Consider the following 23,473-nt stretch of genomic DNA (forward strand, 5'->3'; position numbering starts at 1 on the left):
ATGCGACTAAATATTATATGTGATTGTATAAATAAAAAATTTTTAGTTATTATGTTGCACATTAATTTTAAAGTTTTCGAGTTGGATGTAAAAGAAATTTTTCTTTATTAGAATATCTCACATTGTATTTCGGGAAGATTCGTGAAATGATTTACCAGCGAACTTCAACAAAGTTTCCATCGTATTTCTAATAGGTTCCGTTGTGTCGGCAAAATAACATTTCTTCCTGACGAAGTTTATTCCTTAATTCGATTCACGAGAACGATACATTTTCTCATTGAACTTACATTCGCGCGATGCACCTGCGGAATCTCGTCAAAATCAGAGCGTAAGTCGACTGGTGTTTTTTATATCGGTAACCACGAGGGAAGGACGAAGGAATGAACGAGGGGAAAGAGAGAAGAAGAGAAAAAAAGGGAAAAACGCAACGATGCGAGGAGGTGCGGAAGATGGGACTAAAGGGATGAAAGGGAACACCCGACCTGATAGGCGAGTGAGAAAGGTATACAACCGAGCGCGGAACAAGCCGCAGAGACCGCGATATGCCACCGGCACGCGGAAGAAGGACGAAGACATTGGGTACGTAAGCGCGCGGGAAGGACAAAACGGCGCAACGTGGCGGCGAGAGAGAAAGCAGGAAGAGAATCAGGTCGGAGCAAGACGCTCGACTTCGGAATACAACCGTGAAGAAGACGGAGATGTGGAGTAGGCAGCCGAGGAGAGACAGGAGGAGAGTGCGATGCGTGATGAAACGACGAGGACGAGGAGGGACGACCGAGTAGGGCTGAGCGAGAAATCACGAGCGGCACCGAGAGGCAGCAGAGAGAGAAAAGGACTTTCCCGAGGTAGAGACCTACATATTCCGTGCGGGGCCAATGAGACGGCGCAATGTGGCGGCATGGACTCTCCGTCCTCTTCTGATCCCGTTGGCCTGGTCTCCGTTCCGACTACGGCGCCGTCGCTCTGGGACGGCGGGACGTGGGACGCGGCGGGGATCCGAAGGTGGCTCACTGGTGTAGAACGCCGCGAGAACTCAGTTGCTCACGAGCATCCGTCGACTGATGAACATGGTCTCTTATACGTCGAACAGCGCGAGTGCCGTGCTTGCGATGTGCCGTTACGCTCTCTTCCTCGTGGTGGCAGTTGTGGCTCTCAGCAGAGCTGACAATGCTGAGAGCGGTCTCAAGGTGGAGAAGCTGTACATGCCCGAGGTATGCGACGTCAGGTCGAAGAAGGGCGACCAGCTGACCATGCACTATACCGGCACGCTCCAGGACGGCAGCAAGTTCGACTCAAGGTCAGTGACAGCGCGCGAAAGACCGGACAAGCGTCAGAGAATGCGAATAGACTGAATACTGAATACAGATAAATTGGTGAGCGTGTGTAGAGGATGTGCGAGGTCGAAGAACTTTGTCGATTATGAGATTTGCCTATTAACGAAATTGTGCTGCTAGTGAAGGCTGGTACAAGAGCCACAGAATCAGTGGAGAATCGTCTGCGTTCCGAGAATACGATGACGATGATGTCATGCATTAGCAAGAACTAGTTTAACGTCTTCGACAGATATGACAGGTTTTCTCAGTGTCAGTACAATAATTCTCTGTTGTATAATATTTTGCTTCGAGTAATATTCTCAAGTACGATACTTTGGTAAATTATTCGCATTATTTTTTAAATAAAATAAACGTGAAACAAATTTCTAGATAAAATAATAACGCGGTACTCGCAAAAGTGGGACAAAAGTGAACTAAAGAAAAGATGGAAAGAAGCAACTGATGATGTCATGCGTTACTAAAAAAATGCAGATTAATTTCACTGAGAGTTATGATAAATTTATTTGATACGGTATAATATACTCTCTCCGATATTATGATCGGTATTTTAATTACTGATCTAGTATTTAATTGATGACAGTATCGGTGGTCAAAAAAATCGCGAAACTCTCGAATTAAGTTACGTATCTAGCGACTATGAAAAAAAATTGTAATTTCTTTATATATGTTAAAATGATTTAAAAAATTAGATTAAACAATAAAAAAATGTTATAAGTTCATTGATAACAAAAATAGTCGAACAACTACGTCAACTCTATTAACCTCGCTTAGCACTTCTAAAATATTCTGTAAAAAATTTCTTTATTTCTTTGACCTGGTTACTCCGAAAAATTAGTTTGAAATATTCATCATATTTGATTAAAGTAGCGTTCGTGAATAAAAAAATGTTACAAAAAATGTTAGACAGGATTAAATAATAGACAAAAAAAGATTCTTTATTATTTGATTTTTTTTTAAATATATAACTGTTATATTTTAAACAATTAATACTTATATTAATAATAATAGTTAAAATTATGAATATTTAGATAAACTGACGTAAGTCTTAAAATAGTAACAATAACAGAAATCTATTAAATAATAAGTATTGTTATTAGTTTTTAATGTAATGCGTTTATAAATAAAAAAATAAAGAATAAATTTTGGATTTATTTAAGATTAAAACAAAAAGCTTCTTTAAATTTAATTTATTTATAATATTTTGACTTTAATCGTAATAGTGTGAATAGAAAAGCATGAACACGCAGCGTAGCTTAAGATAGAAATGCGAAAATATTCAAAATTAAGATGAAAGTTTCGATTGTACAAAATAGTATAGACGCGGATGACGTCAACAGTTGTACAAAGAGAAGGGAAAAGAGAGATAACGTGACTACCTCCTGTTGAAATTTCCAACGTGGACGTACGTCATTGGAGGACACGAAGATGACGGGCATACATTCCAAGTGAGACTCTCGCCGTTCGAAAGCAACTTTTTAACATATAATGGGAAGAGCGTAAACTCTGTTTTCAGAGTTTCAGCTGCTTTGAAATCCTTGCTTTCACGTAGAACCGTGTAATCGATATAATAATAGTGGCGAAGTGATACTCGCGCGGAATGCAGATGGACTAAAATGCGAAAAATTGAAAATACATCGTGTTTTATTTGCGGATCAAACGATCGATCGTCATATAAACTTATTAGGATTGAATTTCATAAAGCACGCGTTTCGCAAGATTTTTATGAGAAGAAGCACATTTCGAGAGGAGGCACTTTTCAAAGAAAAACATGAATTTAATAATAATATTTTTGCCTTTGTAAAAGAAATATCTCCTTTTTTCTTCTGTCTTGAAGATTTAACAGGCGCGTAAAAACTGTTACGATAATCTGGTTTAAAAGTGATTTGTCAATATCTGGTGCGATTACTCTCGCCGATAACCTACCTCTTGAACTTTCTTTAGCCACGTCGATTGTGCTCCAAATCGGATTTGGCACGAGAGCTGGCTGCATTCGGTACGATATATGCGTCTCGCGATCTCCTCTGCACGATTAACTGCTTGTATATCTCGGAATGACAGTTCACTCTAAACCATCGATCGATCAGAGATCGCGTTTCCGATTCTAAAGTACAATAAAGATCTGTTTTTGACGTAGATAAATAATACAATTGAAGTATGCATGAAGTAAGATTTTATTATTTTATGAAGTTAAATTTATCTTCTTACATATGGAACGTGCTTTTTATCCAAATAACATTCTTTTAAATGAGTATTTGAGTGCGAAATATCCAATTTGGGATAGTTATTGTAATGAACCAATTATGATTTAACAAATCGATCATGTTTCACGTTTCACATTTTGTGCAATTATGATTCAACAAGTCGAGTATGTTTCACATTTTGTGCAATAGCTGAACGGATGAAGAGTTAATCTTATCACCTCTTATGTAACGTTTATATTGTAGACGTAACATTCCTTGTGTAGTTAATTAAAGAATCTTTGATTAAAAGATGTTCGTAAGCAAATGTTTGTTAGTTGATTAGCTTTGTGCAGCATAATTTATCTCTTAAGATATAACAGGTCATTAATTTGATGGTGTTATCGCACAAACTGATAGGAAAATCTCTAGGAATAATTGGAATAGTAATTAAGTTGGAAAAAATGATTTAAGATCTAATAAAAGATTAGCGCTAGTTTTCAATTTATTCACAATGCACTTTGAAGGAAAGATAATGTGATCGATATATCGTTAGAGACTCGCACCACTGATGTAAAATCTCAATTAAATTAATTAAGTGCATTTTTCCAATATGTTCGCTATATTGCGATGCTTCTTGCTTTATCAACTAACCGTTTTCAAGTTACCTCATGCATATGATAGAACCTCATTCTTCTTCTTTTTTTTCCTCTTATCTTATGACGTACATTAATACTTCACCGCGTGAAACGATATTAACGATGCGCAACGGTGTATAGAACGATAATGAATAATGCACGTAGATTGATGCTTCGTTAATCGCGGTTTGCGGCATATTGTAATCTTTCTATAAACTTGTATAACATTCTCTACACTAAATTTTGTAATTATAATACAATATGTCGTAAAATATTTTCGGATATATATAGGCGATTAATATTTCGACTCATATTCTCACATGGCGTACAACTATGATATTTCGTGCCGAAAGATAATACAATGGGCATATATATACGTGTATGTTATTATAATATTCCAATTCATAATGTTTAATATGGCATAATACCGCTTAGTTCCGAACGATAAACGCAACGTAAATGTAACGTAATATCGATCTACCCGCTGACGGGATTCATTACTGATTTCGCGCAAAGTTCTCGTTAATGAAACTATCGAGTTTGCAACTCAATCAATTTAACAACGCGCAAGACTAAAAAAAACTTCTGTCGAGTATCCGTACCCTTTAATTTCTTAGATAAATGAACTCCGATATTCTTGTGTCGCATCAATATTGACATACCCTATAAAAAAAATTCATTATTTGTAGAGCAGTTCTGTCATATTTATCGCCAATCGAACGATTTGGATAATGTGGCAGACGGACACTAATGGACGTATTGAGCTGACCTCTTTTCAGTGACCAAATTGTTTCGTAGTCCGTTATGGATACCGTTAATCGTATGTCGGACAACTTGCACCTGGAAAACTTACTGTCGTACTGTTAAGTACACAGTACGAAAGAGAGAAAAGCGTAAAGTAAACTTAAATACCCTACTTTCTTTCTTCATATATTTTCCAAGCGTTAACTTTTATTTCCCGTTCAATACCTTGAATATTAAAATTATTATATTAATCAGTAATTATATTACATTAAAGTTGAATAATTATTGAATAATTATTACATATTACTATTATTATTTAATTTTATTGTACACATTTTCTCGGTGAAAATGATAAATCAGACTGATCAATTTATAATCCATGGCAGATTTAATATCTTTATTTAATCGTATTTAAAAATCTTTTAATTTTAAATATAATAAATATAATATTGAATTAAATATAATATAAAAAATACATATTATTTTTTATTAAAACTCTACAGATGAAAATTAGGGCATTTGTTAAACTTGGATGTGTTTTATAATTATAATACCTGCAAATAGCAATAAATTGATATGCATGAAATTACAGAATATTCATTGATAATTATACTAAAACAGAAAAATAATAATGCGGAAAAAGTTATTGAAATATATTTATTCAGTGTATATGTATACTGATTATTAAATTTGATTATTAAATACTAAATACTTTTTTATAAAATTATGAATATTATAACTCATTAAAAAATCAATATTTTTATTTAATTTCGATAAAGCGAATTCCCCAGCAACGAAAGATGAGAAAGGTATCGGAGTCGTGTATCAGGCGTGACGTTAATCGGGAGTCTATCGAGAATTACCTCCATTTACCGACTCTGCACGTCGATTCGACTGTTTCTTGTCGAGGAGCATCGCAATCACCTGTTTATCGCCTCGCATTCCGCTCAAGCCCCATTATCCTCTTCCATTCGTGCCGCCTCCGTACCGCGAGAAAGCGAAGCACGTTAGCGAAAACGTTGACTCCATTTGGCACGAGTCTAGAGTTTGCCCCCAAGGCGGATTCAGCGGCGCCAGAGTTTTCCATCGGATCCATCTCGAGCGGACACAAACCGAGTCCTTGCTCGAGTAAGTTTTGCACCCGGAACATCCCGACGAGACTTTAATGCACTTCACGACGTTCCCACACAAATTTTCTCTACTTCGTCTCGTATCGAATCCTTTTTTCTTTGCGATACGTGCGTCACATGGTTCAAAAGAATCTCTACGTGGATCATTGCTATAACATTATCACACAAAGAGCAGAAACATATTTATTATGAATTACATTTGGATTAATTGATTGCAAGTAAAAGATTGAGAAATGTGAAAAGATCAGAATGATAAAATAAATTCACTAATTGTAAGTACTTTATAATTTTAAGAAACTAAAACGAAAAAAACTTGTTTGTGATGATATTCTATTGTTTCTTTAAGAGTTAATTTTATTAATGTTATCTAATTTTATTAATTTAGCTAATAATAATAAAACGTGCTTTGCTTTCGAAAAATAAAGATAGTTCAAAATATAATATCAATTATGTATTAATATTATTTATTTAAACCGTTAAAATTGTTTCTAAATTAACAGAAGAAATTTTACAAATTAAAAATAAAACAATTAAATAATTCTGTGTATGTGGAAAAGTTTGCAGTTTTATTAATATAAATATTTAGGACATAAATAATTAGTACGGTTAACATAGTAACCTGATTACGAATCTTTTTCTGAAATATATTTTTGTGCACAGACCCAATAAAATGCTTATTGAGATATGGAAATAATGGTAAATACATGAAGAATGCAGGTACTCTAAATCTGAATCGGTGACCATTCACTGATTCAGATTTAGAGAGTAAAAAATGATTTGCAAATATTTCGCAGGTAGAACAGAAATCTTTTTTGTCGTCGTGAATAATGCAAACGACATGAAACGTATCGATTTTTATTTGCGGCTCGTGCAACTAGATTGACGTTAAAAGTATTGTAGCATTTTAAAAAACACGAATAAGAGGTACTTATAAGCAGGCTTCTGGGGTTACGAAAACTTTTCTTGCAATGCACGCAAATGCGAAAATTGCGCGTGCCCATTATCACAGTTGTTAATCGCTTATTATTTTAGAAAAGACAAATTATAGTTTGAACATCAAAAATTTATCAACAAATAATTTATATGAACAAGCTCTTTATGTTTTTACATTATTATTTTCAATTATTGCTTTAAATATTACAAACATTAAATATAAATATTAGTGTAAATATATATTAAAATTATAAAAATAACTGATAATAACGATAAATTATAATTTTTGTTATATAATATTACTTTTTAAGTCCTAATTATTCTATCATCCTAATCATCTTTTTATTCTATATTCTATGCATTTTATTATAAGTTATAAAAAGTAAACATTCCCTTATAGTTTATCGTTTTTCTTCTGATTTTGATTTTAACTTAATGATACATTTATTTGCAGATATGTGTATTTCGCAGGTATGATTGCATTATTGAGATTGCAAATTTTACTCAATAAATTGTGCATTTTGTGTATGTACATACGTTATAATAGAGAAAATATTCACTTTAATTTATAGTTTAAATAAAATACTGTTTTAACGTATTTTTCATATTAAATTTTTTGTATTTATTTAAACACAGTTGTACTTAATTCGACACCTATGTTGTGTTACATTTAAGAAAACTTGTGCAAACTTACATATCTCTAAAAATGCAGATTAAACGATTTATGTGTGTCTTGTGTTTTGGTCGTGCAATAAGTACACATATATGATAACGCTATCAAGCATATTTCAGTAATCTTTGCGGTCTTCAGAATAACAACTTTGCTTTTAACATTATATCAGTACTTCATGCAATTCGTGATAACAAGAATACACGACAAGCATGTACATACACTAAAGCACACAGTTAAGTATAACTAGCAATGTGTTTTTTAACAATATATGCTCTTATATATTATATATTTTTGCTTATAAAAACATATAAATTCTTGAGATATATTAACATCGTGTTTGACAATAATTAAAGTGCATTACTGTTATAAGCCATTAATTTACTGTAGTTCTCTTGTAGATAATTTGTTAATTAATTCTTCAATGAAATTGTTACGCAAATAATACAAACACAAATTTTACGAAAAACGAGAATAAATCTTTGTTGCCAGTGAAAAATAAATCTTGTGTCCAGAAAATAATTCGCTTTTATATTCTATAAATGGTTATACAAAGCGTGCATTTTTATTTAACGCTAACTAAAGTCTACCTGCACAAAAACGAATATTGGACTGTAAACAACGGCATGGCAAATAATTTATTATTCAATACGACCACTAAAATATAATTCCAAACAAGCTCTTCGCCATTCACCTAGCTACTTGTTGTAACGATAAAATTTTAGTGAGCAATGAACGAACTTTTTGCGAAAACGAGTCCTTTAGTTCCGCAAATCGGTGGTTTCGAGTATCGATCAGTTGTGGGATCGCTGGAACGATGCGTAGGACACGTAGAGCTATGAAATACGGACATTTGCTTGCTTGCGAGTCTCGTGAAGTCAACATCGTGATCAACGTAACTGATGAATGAGGATACTCCAAATTGCCTTTACGTGCCTGACCAGTTAAATCGAAGTTATTACTGGATTTAACTTTAAAATAGAGAACAAAAGAATAAAAACAATTAAATTCTTGATGCTTGTGTTCTTTTTCTCTTTATATTAAAAATACGGAATGATTTTTTTTGCTATGTAAAGTTAAACAGAAATTTAAATTTTTCAGATTTTTAAAATAAAGAAGGCAAAATAATGTTTGCAGTAAAAGCTTTATAAAATATTTTATTACTTTTTATTACTTTAATAGGAATAAAAAAATATGCATTTAATATATTTTTTTATCTTATATGTATAATATGATAACTCTTTTCCTTTTTAAATTATATATTTAAAAATGTGTACGTTGCTACAATTGAACGTATTATCTATTTTTTATCTGTAAATATATAAATAAAAATTAAAGCAATTTTATGAAATGATAACACACACAGAGATTATATTTGTTTGTATTATAGTTGTGATTTTTGGATTGAATGAGTGATTCATACTTATATTTCCTGATTTGGAATTTATTTATATATTTCACGGAAATTTATTTTGTAATCTTCTGTCATGTAATATTTTGGCTGCGCTTGGTCCGGCATGCTCTTAATATAGCGTACACTCTTAGTATGCACATATGTGGTAGGCTGCATTTATATGCAGTTTGCATGTACGGAGTAAATTAAAGTGAGTCTCTTGCAACGCCGATGTCCGCATCCGCGAGCTGCATTTATGCGCTTTCACTAGGGCCAGCATGATTAGAAACCCGTATACGTATTGTTACGATTTCTTCCATTTTTTAACGATCCTTATTGAGAAACGATATGAAAAACATGAACGAATAGTTAGTTATACTTACAAAATTGTAAATTATTATATTGCTTAGCCACATTATTATATTACTACACTGTGCACAGTATTTGCAGTATATATACATATATGTATATTATACAGAGTATTTGGTAATTACTGTGCCGCCTCTCTTGGGTAAAGTACATTAAACTGAATAGAAAAGTCCTTTATCGTTTAGCGAATTTCTCAATATCAATGAGAAATTAATTAATAAAGATCTGCGAATAAACGTGCATCCGCGCGATTCAGTGACAAGAAACAGCCCAGCGTTACGCATTATTTGTTGCTGCTAGATGCACGCTCCTCCCAATGCGTCGCCGTCGCGTGACTCCGGGCTGTCTCTTCTCGCCGATTTGCACGGAAGCACACTGATTCGCGAATGTCTATTAATTAATTTTTTATTAATTATTGAAAAATTTGCAAAACGGTAAAAGACTTTTCTATTCAGTTTAATCCGTTTTATGCCCACGAGAAGTGGCACGGTAATTACCAGACTCTGTGGTGTATGTATATATACATATATGTATATATGTGTATGTATACATTATTTTATATATTATTAATATAATATTAAAATAAATATGGAAAAACTTACTATGTATAAAAACTAAAACACAAAATATTGAATTAGAATTATCTTTAGACTTTTTAACGAAGGGTTTGGCGGATTATATAAATCATTCATTATAGATAAGTGTAAACACTGTAATTAGGATAGTCTAATTATACAACGGCGTGAGCACGACAATTCGCAGAGAGATTATCTACTTAAATGAGCAAAGTTGCAATTGCAAAATGACCATTATAATTACTCCGACCATCGGAGCAACGGCTTTCGAAGGGCTGCATAGTAGTTTGCGTGTGGAGCGAAAGCCTGCGAAGGTTGATTGCCTTAGAAGTTAGCTCGCGAGGGCAGCGCCTCCGGGGCGCGATAACAACGAAGCAAGGTACGATAACGCTATCGTACCTTAACGTCGCTTACAACGTGGACAGAGCTGGCCGTCAGCCTGTCGCTCGTTATCTTCGTTCACGCGTTTCCCTAGCAAGAACCGATTGCCGAACCGCCGCGCGCCGTGGTATCGTATCACCATACGAAAGATCATTGTTCTACATTTATGTTCTACGCAACACTTTTTGAATTGTCTACAGTCATAAGTATTTGCTCTGAAAAAAATGAACAATGTTGAAGATAATCACATTTTTGTTCCAGACAAATATAAAATGCTAGTTAATTAATATTTATTTGGGAAGGAAATAAAAATTAAGTAAAGTTTCTTGATAATTGTTACTTCAAACTAGGCGGAGGATAGACGACGGCAACGATAATGAAAGTTTTGTAGATTTTTCATGAAAAATATTTTTATTATAAAACTTAATATTATGTGATCGAATTAATAATTTATTTGAAACGAAAAATTCATGTCAAACGATTCAAATGTAGGTTCTTTAATTGAATTTCAAAGAATCGATACATATTACAGAGTAGAATAAAATTATATTATTGTCTGTTTGTAGACATATATATAAATATTCAATATTACGTATTTGATATAAACATTGTATTGCAGGCGTAGCGCAGAAGATCATATTTTAATCCATGAGGAGTTTATTAAAGTGTCAATCAACTATAGCAGTACAATTATCGAATTTTATTATCAATGTATTTTATCGAGCCTGCTGTACGTTGAAAGAGTTACAATGATATTCGTTATTGAAACTACAATAATATAATATAATATCAGCTTTAAAAGGCAATTCATGGCCGAAAATGTAGATATGATATCATGTATAATAATACATTTTCATCGTTATACGCATTTAACGTGGCGTAAATGTTAATCTACAATCTGCGATACACCTATCTGTTTTATTCTTTCTCGCATTTGACGTATTTTTGTTTCCTGTTTTCTCGTATTGTTAATCGATGTGTCACATTTTAAACTGAAGCGCTTTAATTATACCAATTAATAATTTCTGTTTTCTGTTAATTCTATTAACTACAATATTCACATAATAGCTCAAATATCAAAAAAGTAATATTTGTGCTCCAATTGTATATGATAAACGGTACTTATTTATTTAAACTATATTATTGAGAATCAAAAATACGATGATCGAGAAATAAAGTGCAATATCTTTGAAGAAATTTTTACTTCGATGGATTAGAGAATACAGTAAAGTAATGCATAATTAAAAATTAAATGTGTAATTATGTCTTATTGTTAGACCCACACAATTACACATACATGCATACAAAAATGCATATCATGTATGTCACGATGCCATTTCGTATTAAAAACACGTTTAAGAGCATTAAGCTTCAAACCTGATGCTCCATACAATAAGATATGTCCGAAATGCAGAAATCGTTTATAAATTCAATACGCGGAAAGTAGATATCTATATAGCTTTCTCTGCGACACGAGTAAACGGGAGCTGTAAAGTGTAAATAATGCACAATTCGCCGATGCCAATGTGGCCGCGGTTGAAGTACTTTTTTGTTATTAACGGTGTCAGGAAATATACCTCGGCGCAGTCTCGATAGTCAGAGTGCAGAGTGTAAACTGCAGAGCTCGTCCCATAAACAGAAAGTATCCTTCCACGATAGCGTATGTATACTTCATGCATGTATTGTACGCAATACGATATTTCACCCGGTAACCGCTGTGTACCGCGTTCTTTTGGTTCATCCCATTTTTTTTTGGCTTTCTTTTATTTTTCTCAAGCTGCTCCGCCATACCTGCTTTCGCATTGCCGAGTCGAATTACTTTACTTCAAAAATATTTGTTATCGTTAGAAAGTTAGAACATTAGTGCCTATTCTTTCGTTTTTTTTTTGTTTTTCTTTCTTCTGTTAGGTTCTCTATCTTACACTGCACGCAATTATGTACCTGATGTTCAATTATATCGACTAAACTTTAAAATATAAATTTTGATTTGCACATTATATTTTATAAACTGATTGAAATACTTAGACAGCTAAATTACATAATAAAGAAATAAAAATGTAATTAGATGATAAATAAAACGCTTCTCGTCATAAAAATGTCATTTTGACAATTTTTAAGCTTTAATCCCGCGAAAGAGACTCAGAGTGGAATTTAGATCAAGATAGAGAAACAGCATATTCTTTATTGCAAAAATATTCATACATGCAGCATATTTTTTTTATGATATTAAATAATATAGAACCCCGAATTTTCTTTTTCATTCGCGAACGCCTTTCCTCTCGTCTATTTACTACGTTTCAGTCGATTTGTAGTATTCGTCGTTGAATCTTTCATTCGGACGTGTGACTCAATTTCGGTCCCGCAGGAATCGACTCGAGGCGGATCGAGATGGCTTCTGAGGCGATTGCCGAGGGGGTGTCTGCTATCCTCTCGACGGAAGCGAACGAATAGCCTTTAATAATTGATATACGCGACGGCGACTGATGTCGCCAGTCAATCGTCGAGTCTTTTGCTCAACGAAAGAAAGATTTATGGTGGGCACGAGAATACTTAAACTGACTTTATTGTATAACATGAAGAAAAAACGTCTATTCCTTGATAGAATATAGTGAAGGAAAAATACATTGACAAAGGAATTCTACTATTCAGGGAAAACTTTTTTCATCGAATTGAGACGAAGAATTATGTAATTATTATTCTTGTACAGATTTTTAACGTAGGTTTAATTTGGGATTATACTGGAATTAGATTTTAATGTTATAAAGAAACGACAAAAATAAAATAATTATTAGAGAAATCAAAATTCCTCTTAAATATATATGAATGCAAATATTGTCTTTAATGACTGCAGTAGTTAATTTTTTATTAAAACGTAAGGCCTACCGAATAAGTGGAAAACAAGATGGAGGTATCCCGAGTTTCCTTGTGCAAGATTTAATCAATGCCCCAGCATCTTCGTTCCGAAGGGCAACTCGAAAAGAAGAGGGGGCGTAGGGAGATGGATAAGGGAAAACGCAGAAGGACACTGAGGTAATATGGTTGCCGGTAGTAAATGTTTTTTCTTGCGGGAGAACCTACCTAAAGGGGTAGCTACTTCTAGACACCGTAAAATGAGGGTGAATTGGAGCGCATTTTATTCATACTATGTTTCTCTTCTGTATATACAAAGGCCCTTGATGAAAAGCGTATAAAACGTAAATTAGTCGGCCGATTACGAGTCCGTGACGCATTGTAGTTCAGTATGTACCTAATGTCGATTGAACAAGGAAGGAATTGTTTTCTCAACAAAAATTTTCTTGTTTACTACGTTGTTTACATATCTTAAACAGCTAAATATATAGAATTAAAAATTCTTTATAAATATTATATATTTTAAATACTTCAAAAAAATATATTTCCTTATTATAATTTTTAAAATAATCTATATTGTTAATTTCACGCAAGTAAAACATCAAATATTTATGAGATTTGTATTTTATTTCTTTTTTCTGCAATTTATAGATACTTATTTTTTTTATTTTGGATTACTTTATATACAAGCTCTTATTTTTAGAACCTTAATTGACAAAGACATATAGTCCTAAAGTAATTATCTTGTGAACGTGTATTGTTTGATTGGCAAGAAATTTTCCTGTTGCGCCAGATGGTTTGACGCTGTTTTCCAACTTGGTGCAGTTTCGAGTTCGATCTCGGGTGTTTGCTTTTGTATATGATAAATTAAACTCAGTCCCCGAATATATATACATAAATTAATTAATATTTGAGTTAATTGAAATTTAACGTGCAGTAGGTACGGCTTCAAAGTGCAACGTTGATGGTTTGCGGAGTTTAGATTTTATTGTTATAAAATATTTATTTTTTAAATAAATACTAAAAATAATTACTAAATACGAATAATGCATTACAAATGTGATATTTTTTATTTTTATTTTATGTATGTTTAATATATATATCATAGATTTGTACCCAAGAGTACAAAAAAATACAAAGAACAAAATTATTCTTTCTGTATAATATTTTAAAACTTTACCGATTAATTTTTAAAATTCTTTTGAAGGCTAGTAGATATCTAAAGTACACATTATTTTATTAAATGTTTATAGTTATTAAAATACAAATTAATACAAATTAAGCTTTGTATATGTATTTTTTGCAAAGAAGATATTTTTTTTAAGATATTGAAACCATAGTTTATATCATACGTATATTACAGTAAAAACATAAATACGAAATGCGCCGCCCGCTTCGAATTTTATATTAAAAATTTGTCAACTTTCAGAATGATCTGTATATCCTCTTTAGAGAGAGCGAGACATAATAACATTTTTAATTATTGCGACTTTATTGTCTCACGTAATATTTCTATCGCTTTATGGAATAACCGTTTACACTCTGTGGTACATGTGAGCTTATATATTTTTAGGCCGAATAAACCGTAACTCATTTGTCGCGCAAACCGCAACAGTGACTTTGATTAATTACGCGCGTTCATTAATTAACGTACACTTGACGCCGCGGCGTAAGTCAATTAATTAAGTTAACGGGAACGTAATAAACCGGCTGTACCACGTTTCGAGGGTGTTTTCGATTAGAGTGCCTTGTACTGTACGACGATCGAACGCACGATTAGCATAACGACACATCCGCTTTTGCATATAGTGAAATTACAGTAAACTACAAAAAGAAATAAACGTGAGGATGAATTCTAATGAAATTAAGAATTAATTTTATGTCTGTAATTAATTAACACATTATTCATATTTATATTTATATAATTTTAACTGACAAAAATTCAAGCATTGAGATTTACATGTTATTTGAAAGATAATTTAAATTCGTGTTTCTGCGTGAATAGAATTTATTAATTAGTTCTTAACAAAAAAAAAAAACAAAGCGAAGTAAGAAAAGTTTTGAAAAATATAACTTTCCGTTTAAACAAAATAAATTATTTATAATTTTTATCAAGATATTACTTACAATAATACACTTTTGATTTATACATTCGCTAATAAATATTACGCGAAAATAAATGTTATATAGTGTGCATTTTTTGCATGATAAAATACTGTTTAAAAATTGTTATATATACAGTGTTTATATTCTTATAAATCCCGCAAAATATTGACAGAATTTCTGTCAATTTTTAATGTTTTAAATTATATTGACAATTTGACATTTAATACTATCTCGAAGCTGTTTCGCGATAATTACATTTAACAAAATGTTTTTTTTTTCACAGTTTATTTTACGATTAAGCTTAATTTTTTTAGTGTTGCTATTCTGTTATACGATGCTTTTCCTTGTTGTTCCCGCCTATCTCGCATAATCTACTTTGATATTAATAATTCTTATGTAAACGCCTATTTTATATCCTATTTTACACACACATAGAGTTAATGCCCGAAACTCTTAACTGCACTGTTCATGCAAAACAACGGAAAAATACAGGGTAGCGCGCGCGAAATTCCTGTGGCGGAGTCGATGTAAATCCTCCAACACGCTTAAGTGACTCGTGCAATTTTAAAACACTTTTCCCGGGCCGGGACAACGGAAATAAGTCTTAATGCCTTCGCGGCGCGGCTACAGAGCTCCGAGGGCGTCTCACAAATCACTTGACCCTTCGCGTGGCCGCGCGTATATCGCACCGGCGGAATCGTATAAATTTTAAACGCTCCAAAAATGAGATGGCAGGAGGAGATGCCACGGAAGGAACTAGTCGAAGTAGGCTGCGCGCGTACAGGGGATACGACTTTCAATTAAGCCGCATTGTTCCCACTTTATTTGTATAAACCGAACTGTAGTTCCTGCTCTTCAACAAGTTTGCTACTGTATTTCGAGACAACCGAGCATATTTTCACCTTCGCATATCTTTCGACGCCAATTTACATCCTCCTTCATCTTCTACGCTCTAATCCATGCTTGTCCTACAAGAATTTACGAGGATCTAGCTAGTTCACTTGGACGAAGCGATATATTGATTTGCTAAGAGTCAATGTTTTGATTCCTCGTTCTAAACATAATTTATCCATCATGATATTTTTTGTTGCAAAAAGGTATTGATACTATTTACGCCCTTGAGTCGCGGAAGAAGGGATGATCTGTCTCCATTAGCACGCAAAATGTTCAGACCGCTTTCAAACACAATGTGACAGTAATCGAAGGAAGATTGTCTTTTGCGACGATGATTGTTAATTCGTATATCATGAAACAATTTAGTATATTATACAAGACAAAACACGATAGGTTTGATTTAAAAATATCATTGGACAATGTTTACGTGCTGCCTAAAAAATATATCTATTTTAATCAATAAATTATTTTGCAGTGAATATTAAAAATTTATTCATGATCTGTCTTGATTTATTTTGTGAGAATTGTTTCATATCATTTCGAAATTATTAGTTGTAAAACGATAGTCTTCGATTCAGAAGTACTTGCCTCAGCGATAGTAGGTACATATTTACGATATGCGAAAGCATGCCTCGAAATTTACACCAGACACATAAAGAAACAGAGGTGTGAAAGACAGCATTTCTGCAACGCAAAGATATAGATGCTCGAGATTCTTGGTATGCAGCACGCGATCCAAACTCGAGGTACAACGTGACCTCATCACCCTGCAACCTCCTCCACTCCGCCTAGGAAGCTTTTTCAGTCACAGGGATGATTACATGAGAGATACAGCTACTCCTCTCCGCACTCTAAAAACAATCTGTTTTCTTTTCGAATTCAATGCCGTCTATTAAACCCACAGGCCTTTGCAGAATGCAGATCTATAATCAAAATTCGTTTTACATATATTGTATCTATTCTTTACCTGTGTCGATTAATTGACGAAAAATAAAGAAAAAGAATACTTCTAAATTGTCTATGATAACTATACGTATACTAGATAAAGGTTAATAATTTTTTTCTACAAAGAAAGCGAGAAATGAAAGAAACTCTTTGATCTGATTCTATCAACAGCACGAGATAAGAGGATAATTCCTCGTTTGATCAAGTTGTTTCTCAGGACAATCCGTTCTCCTCCGCTTACTTTTCCACTTAAACCGCGGTCGCGTGAGGAATTCTTCGATAATCGATTTGAGATGAGCTGGCTGTAACAATGGACCAACTATTGAGTCGATTAGGTTATTCGGCCGTATCAGAGAAACGAGTCTTCTCCTCGACATTCGGAATATGCATTAAGCGAAGTAATTATAGAAACGGAGAGAAGCAGTTCTCTTCCTCATTGGAAATACTCACGGATTGTTAACAATTAGTTTGAAACATACATATCTATTCAAATTAATTACACTGTGTCGACTTCTCAAATGTAATGCGATTAAACTTGAAGACTTTCGTGGTCAGTTAATTAACTGAAAGAGTCCTTTGTTTCTTGAATGAAGCACTAAAATAACGCATTGCGTCATATCGCGCGAATATATTTAGGTGAATATACGTGAAAATCAAGCTAGAAGAATTGTCTCTATAGACCGTTTCCGATTCAAAGGAAATGTTGATTAATTATTAATTTATTACGTTTTATTAATTTATAAAATTATTAAAGCTATTAGAGAACACTCATATATTTATATTAATCGCTACGGAATAAAATTGCATTTATAATTCATAGTATAATTACTATAATTATATATAATGAGAGATTTTAATAAAGCAAAATAAACAGAAATGCATATATTTGCAGTTTAAAATAAAGTAAAATGTTATTTCAGTGATATTCTTTGAAACAAATATTTGAGTTGTATAATACCTATATTGCTACAAAACCAACTTAATTTAATGTTTTTTACACATTACTTAATTACTATATTGAAATTATTATTCTATGAGAATTTAAATACAGAGAAATAAATATTCGATTTTTGTGCCATATAACATTTTATTTTCTCTATTTTTATGTACGATACAACGATATCATTGATCATCTCAAATTTAATCTCTATGGATTATTACCTTTTCCTCTTTATTTTTTCCTAAGACTGCTGTTTCACCTAAGCTAAAAATGCAATTTAGTCGTAGGCAATTTATTCATTTTAATTAAGATGAATCGGTTCCAACTATCTTGCTCACTATATATATGCGCCGCAAGAAAATTATACGGGCGCGTTATGAAAAACTTGGAATATTCTTCATCTCGCTGAACTTCCGCCGCAATTTTTCACGCTCACGGTGTCGAAGTGAGGAACAATGAGCGGACAAGAGGGAATTAGGAGAAAGGTTCGGGATGCAAGGGCAGCAGGTAGTAAGGGACAGAAAGTGGATATAGATCGATGCGACGGTAGGGGCAAGGAGTCGACGTCAGGATAACGCCAGACTAAGGAAGGAAAAATAGCCCGGACCCGCTGAGTTTGCCCCCATGGGATATCAGCCTTCCCCGACCTGGATAGCCTATAACGCAATTTTCTGCAACTCATCGATCCTTTCGCGTCCTGTCTAAGTATGTCTAATATATGTGTCGATGATATATGCGAAAGCTTGTAGAAAGATTTATTAATCCCCGGTGTGATGGGGTAACATTGTACCGGGTGACGGCTAAAATGAAGAATTATTCTCCCGGTAACGTTAATGTGCGATATAAAGCATTTGAAACCAAAATAGCTTTAAGTTTGTAAAAAGCAAATACAATCTCATCTCGAGCTTATATAAATATACTGATTGAAGAGTAACAACATCAGTTGAAAAGTAATATTTTCTGTACTCTTTTATCACTTTGAAAATAAACTTTTTATTTAACTCGTTGCTTTATGTATAACTTGTTCTTCAATATTACTTTATTTTTTTTATTTAATATCTCTTTAATTTCTTTACATTACACTAAAGATATATAAAAATAAAGGTATATCATGGTATGTTAACTTTAAATTAACAAAAAGACTTTGTTAAAAAATTTGTTTACGTTTGCTACATATCTTGCTTTAATTTAATCTTAATTTTTCTTTATTTAATGTTTTAAAATATTAATGTTGGCTAATTTAAAATTACATTTCTAATTTGTTATTATTAGGTCGTTAATTCGTTTTCAAATTTTAAAACACGAAATGAATCATTTACAAGCGCACACCGTGCTATCAAAATACTCGCTGAAATCAGCTCACTCGATCGATTTGTACAAAATAACACGAACGCAAGCGAAACGAAACGTTTCGCGCACTAGAATGCGAGGCAGCAGAAAAATCATTGACGAGCTTCTTTGATCGCTGATGTGTCAAAAAAGTGCGCCGCAAAATTCAACTTTCTGATGCATCGCATGCATCGCCGTCGCTGTCGTGATTCGTTTATACGTAACACCGTTTTGCTTCATTCCATGCGGTTTTTTTTTTCGAGTTTCGCCGACCAGAATCGATCCTAGGACTCTCCGTGCTTCCGCAATAAAATACGCGCTTTACTCACTTCGCGAAATGTACAATATGGAAAAATATTCCGTATATTTAAGTGCATACGTGCTTTAAAATTTGTTTATTTTAGAGATTATGATATATATTTTTATTATCATATGTATATATTATGTATTATGATTTATTAGTTGTAATAATTTATTTATTTTATACATTTATCATATTTTCGCAGTTTACTTCCTTTTAAATCGTATTTTGGGGTGTATACGCGACTTTTCTACTGCCGTCTCTGCAACCCAATCGAGACCCATCCACTGAGCCTGCTACAGAGTAGGCTTCTCTGGGTGACTTCAGAACTCGCACGAAATAATTAACGAGCCTTGCAAAGAGGCAGAGCCCGACCCTTCTCTTTAAGCCGCTCTCGAAGCCCGGCGCAGCAAGCACTTCAAATATTTACCGTCGACGATTTTCGACAGTCTTGTGTGAGCCGTCTGGCGAAGTGAAAACGTAAACGACAAGTTGATTCGGTGGCTGTTTGCAAATGCAGTTCAAATGTAGCTTGAAAGTTCTGGAGAGTTTTACTTGGGTTACGTATGATACCATTTTAGACGTGACACTCGTGTTATTCAATTTAGATTTTACATTTTACGCGCTTGTGTATTTGTTCTAAAACAACTTGCAGATATTCAGTACGAGTCAAAATACAAAATTTTATATGAAATTTAAAGAAAAAAAATTCAGAGTTTAGTTATATTTGAGAAAAAAGCGTCCAAGATATTTGTATAAAAAATTCATTAATAAAGCAAGAATACATCAAAACCAGCTTTATGAAAGAAAGATAAATCAAAATATCAGACTTATTAGTATTAAAGAGTTTCACTGTCGATATATATTGTTGTCATAAAAAGAAATAAAGATTACTATTTTTAAGAACTCTTTTAAAAAATTGGAATAAATCACGATATCACATCATAGTGATGTAAAATATTATATGTATTGTGAGTTAGTCATAGACGTTGCAGAACTGACATAATTTCCCCGAAGAGAAGTTTTCTATATTTTCTCATTTGCCACAGAGACAGACAGTTTTACGTTAGCGAAATAAACATAAAAGACTATCATGTTAAAATTAACGAAATGTGTACAGAAAAAAAATACGGACTGCTTTTTTTACTCAAAAATAATAGAAATATTATATGCGGCGACGGTAGAACGTAAATATTATATTTTCTTTATATCATGCGAATCTGAGCTTTTTAATGCAGCAATGTAGATGAACGTACTACAGTGTGTTCATTATTTGAGTTTAATATTTTTGCGATCTTCTCTCTGGCTCTAAGGTACAGATGTATATATAATAATAACAATTTTTATTTTTTTATTATATTATCTAAAACAAAAACACTTATGATTATATCGGTTTATTTTCTAATTAGAAGAAAAACATTTGAAAATTTAGTAGTTAAAACAATGAGAAGATCTTGATCGTTTTCTAAGTATAAATACGTATTTTTATTATTTATGTAATAAATAAATTTCCGTGCTTTAGAACTAAATTGCAGTATATTGTTTAGTTATTTGAAAATATCACTTTTAGCACAGCGAAATTTTTTCATAGAGTAATCTCTCGTGAAGTGGACGCATCAAAGTTCTCTTGTACATTTATTTTGCGCAGCCTTGCGCCTTCTTGTGCCTCATAATTTACGTTGATTCCATTCTCGTCGTTTCTCGTCGTCGCTCGCCGTTCTCGCACGTGCGTATGAAACGCAAACTCGTCGATGTCTACCTGCAACGCGTTACATCAACGATACCGCTTCACTTGTTATATCGTCGTGTTTACACGGTCGCTTATCCGGAAGTGCCGGAAGTCAGTCGGTTTACAGTCAGTAAACACGACCACCTCGCCTTCACCCCGTTATCTTCACCAAGGCGAGGATTTTCCCCTGGTTAGATGGTCCGGACGTGTCGACGACGACGACGACGACCCTTCCACTTGCAGCTCGAGCTGTAACTCTCGCGATGTTATCTGCGAGGAAACTTTGAGCTTCCGGTGGGATCGGAATTCCTGATGAATCGAGGAAGACGAAAGTGGAAACCGTGGATCGAGCGGGCTCGTTATCGCGCTCGACTGTCGCTCGACGACGTTGTTTAATTAAAAATGTGACGTCTTGGGAATTGGTGCGCGAAACGTCTCTCTTCGGTCGTGTGTCGTTTTACAACCTGAACTTTCTTCCTGAGAAAGCAAGAAAGGAAGAAACTTTCTTTCTTCTCTCGTGATAAAGGCCCCTCGGGAAACAATTAATATAACAATTTTTGTTAGAAATTATTGCACTTACTAGACTAGGTAAGAGTAAATATTCTTTGATTATTATTATTGGTTTTAATTATTTATCAATTTTTGTATTTCTTATTACTTATTATTAACTTCCGGATGTAATATGTTGTAAGTTCGTTTCTCAAAGGTGTTTCAAAATATTCGTTTTCAAGAGAGAAAGTATATACGTTTATCTATCTGGAACGCTTCAGTAAAGATCTTCCTGATGGCTGGTTAAATGTACAGCTGCTTTCTTTGAGGCTTCACGGCTATCATCTACTTTTACGACGTCGAATTTCTATGATGAGCATATTGGATATTTCGTAGCGAGCATCCGCGTTGTACGTTACACTTTCACATTTCTTGCGTGGTTCCAGAGGTAGTTCCGGATTCGGTAATGCTATGCTATCAAGGCTAAAGTCAAACGAGGTTTGGAGGAAGACATGAACGAACTCTGCTTTCTTCAACCTTAATTTCTCTTTTTCATGTCATAATGCATGTCTCGGATGATTGATACATTCCTTTCGAAGAACACATCTCATGAGTTAATGCAGTTACCTTTCGTGATTCTAATTACAATGAAAGTTTCACTGTAATGTTCCGTTTAATATTAACCCTAGCTAGCCACACTTATTTTCAAGTCCTTAATTCGCCACACTCCGGTTCGTGAGACCGCTCGACTTCGTCGCATTGTCATTTTCATTCTAATTAATAATGTTAAGCTTGTAATGTAGAAATTGGAAATACAGAGTCTGAGTAACATGTTTATGATGATATTAAATCAAAAAAATTAATTGAGTTAAACTAAACTTATTATGAGGAAACTAGAAAATTATATTATTATGTGAAAACTAGAAAAACGTTCAGCGGTCCACCTGACCGGAATATGTGGCGAGTTAGGGTTAACATATGTATTTACAGTAATGCGCAATAAATATATATTTATTTTATGACACAAAATTAGAGAGAAAAATGAGAGAGAAAGAAAGTCTTTTGATCATGCCTTTACACCTTTCCAATATATTTTGTAATACAATTTTGGTGCCTTAAATTTTCTTTCGACATAAAAAAACTGTCATAGATCCCGCTGCATGCCGCAGCATCGGTTCATCCGATTGGCGCAGCAGTGGCCATCTCGATTCGTATTCCAGACCGAAATTCGTACGGTCTCGACAGATCTATTGCTGATCGCACTCACACTCGAATACGCCGCATCTCGGCGGGCAAGCCGTGTGTGCTGGGGGCTGCATATTATATTATCTCAGTCCGGTTCGCGCGCCGATTCGCTTACTATAGTATACGACGGTACGTGAACCACCCACATGCGGCTCCATATATCTCGCCTAAGCTGCACCGAATGCACCGGCCGGCGAGCGCAGCTACGCCGCCGCCGCCGCCGCACAACGATGCAGTTGGGAGAGGAGAAATGTTGTTGCCGATAAAAAGAATTGCTCCGGATTAATCTGGATTACTGGCC

The 23,473-nt window shown here is 33.8% G+C and overlaps 1 protein-coding gene across 2 annotated transcripts in view; it reads left to right on the plus strand.

Moving 5' to 3' along the window:
* The first annotated feature begins 1,013 nt into the window (after positions 1–1,013).
* The window catches only part of LOC112464044 (FK506-binding protein 2), a 62,420-nt gene continuing 39,960 nt past the window's right edge, over positions 1,014–23,473 (plus strand). The window contains exon 1 of one of the 2 annotated variants that reach the window (XM_025030814.1): positions 1,014–1,297. In XM_025030814.1, coding sequence (XP_024886582.1) covers positions 1,062–1,297 — 236 coding nt within the window. In that variant the 5' untranslated portion in view covers positions 1,014–1,061. The remainder of the gene's footprint in view (positions 1,298–23,473) is intronic. The other variant, XM_025030815.1, reaches the window with a different exon arrangement.

The sequence above is a fragment of the Temnothorax curvispinosus genome, unplaced genomic scaffold (genome assembly GCF_003070985.1).
Source record: "Temnothorax curvispinosus isolate PA1 unplaced genomic scaffold, ASM307098v1 QBEX01013839.1, whole genome shotgun sequence".
NCBI lineage: Eukaryota > Metazoa > Arthropoda > Insecta > Hymenoptera > Formicidae > Temnothorax > Temnothorax curvispinosus.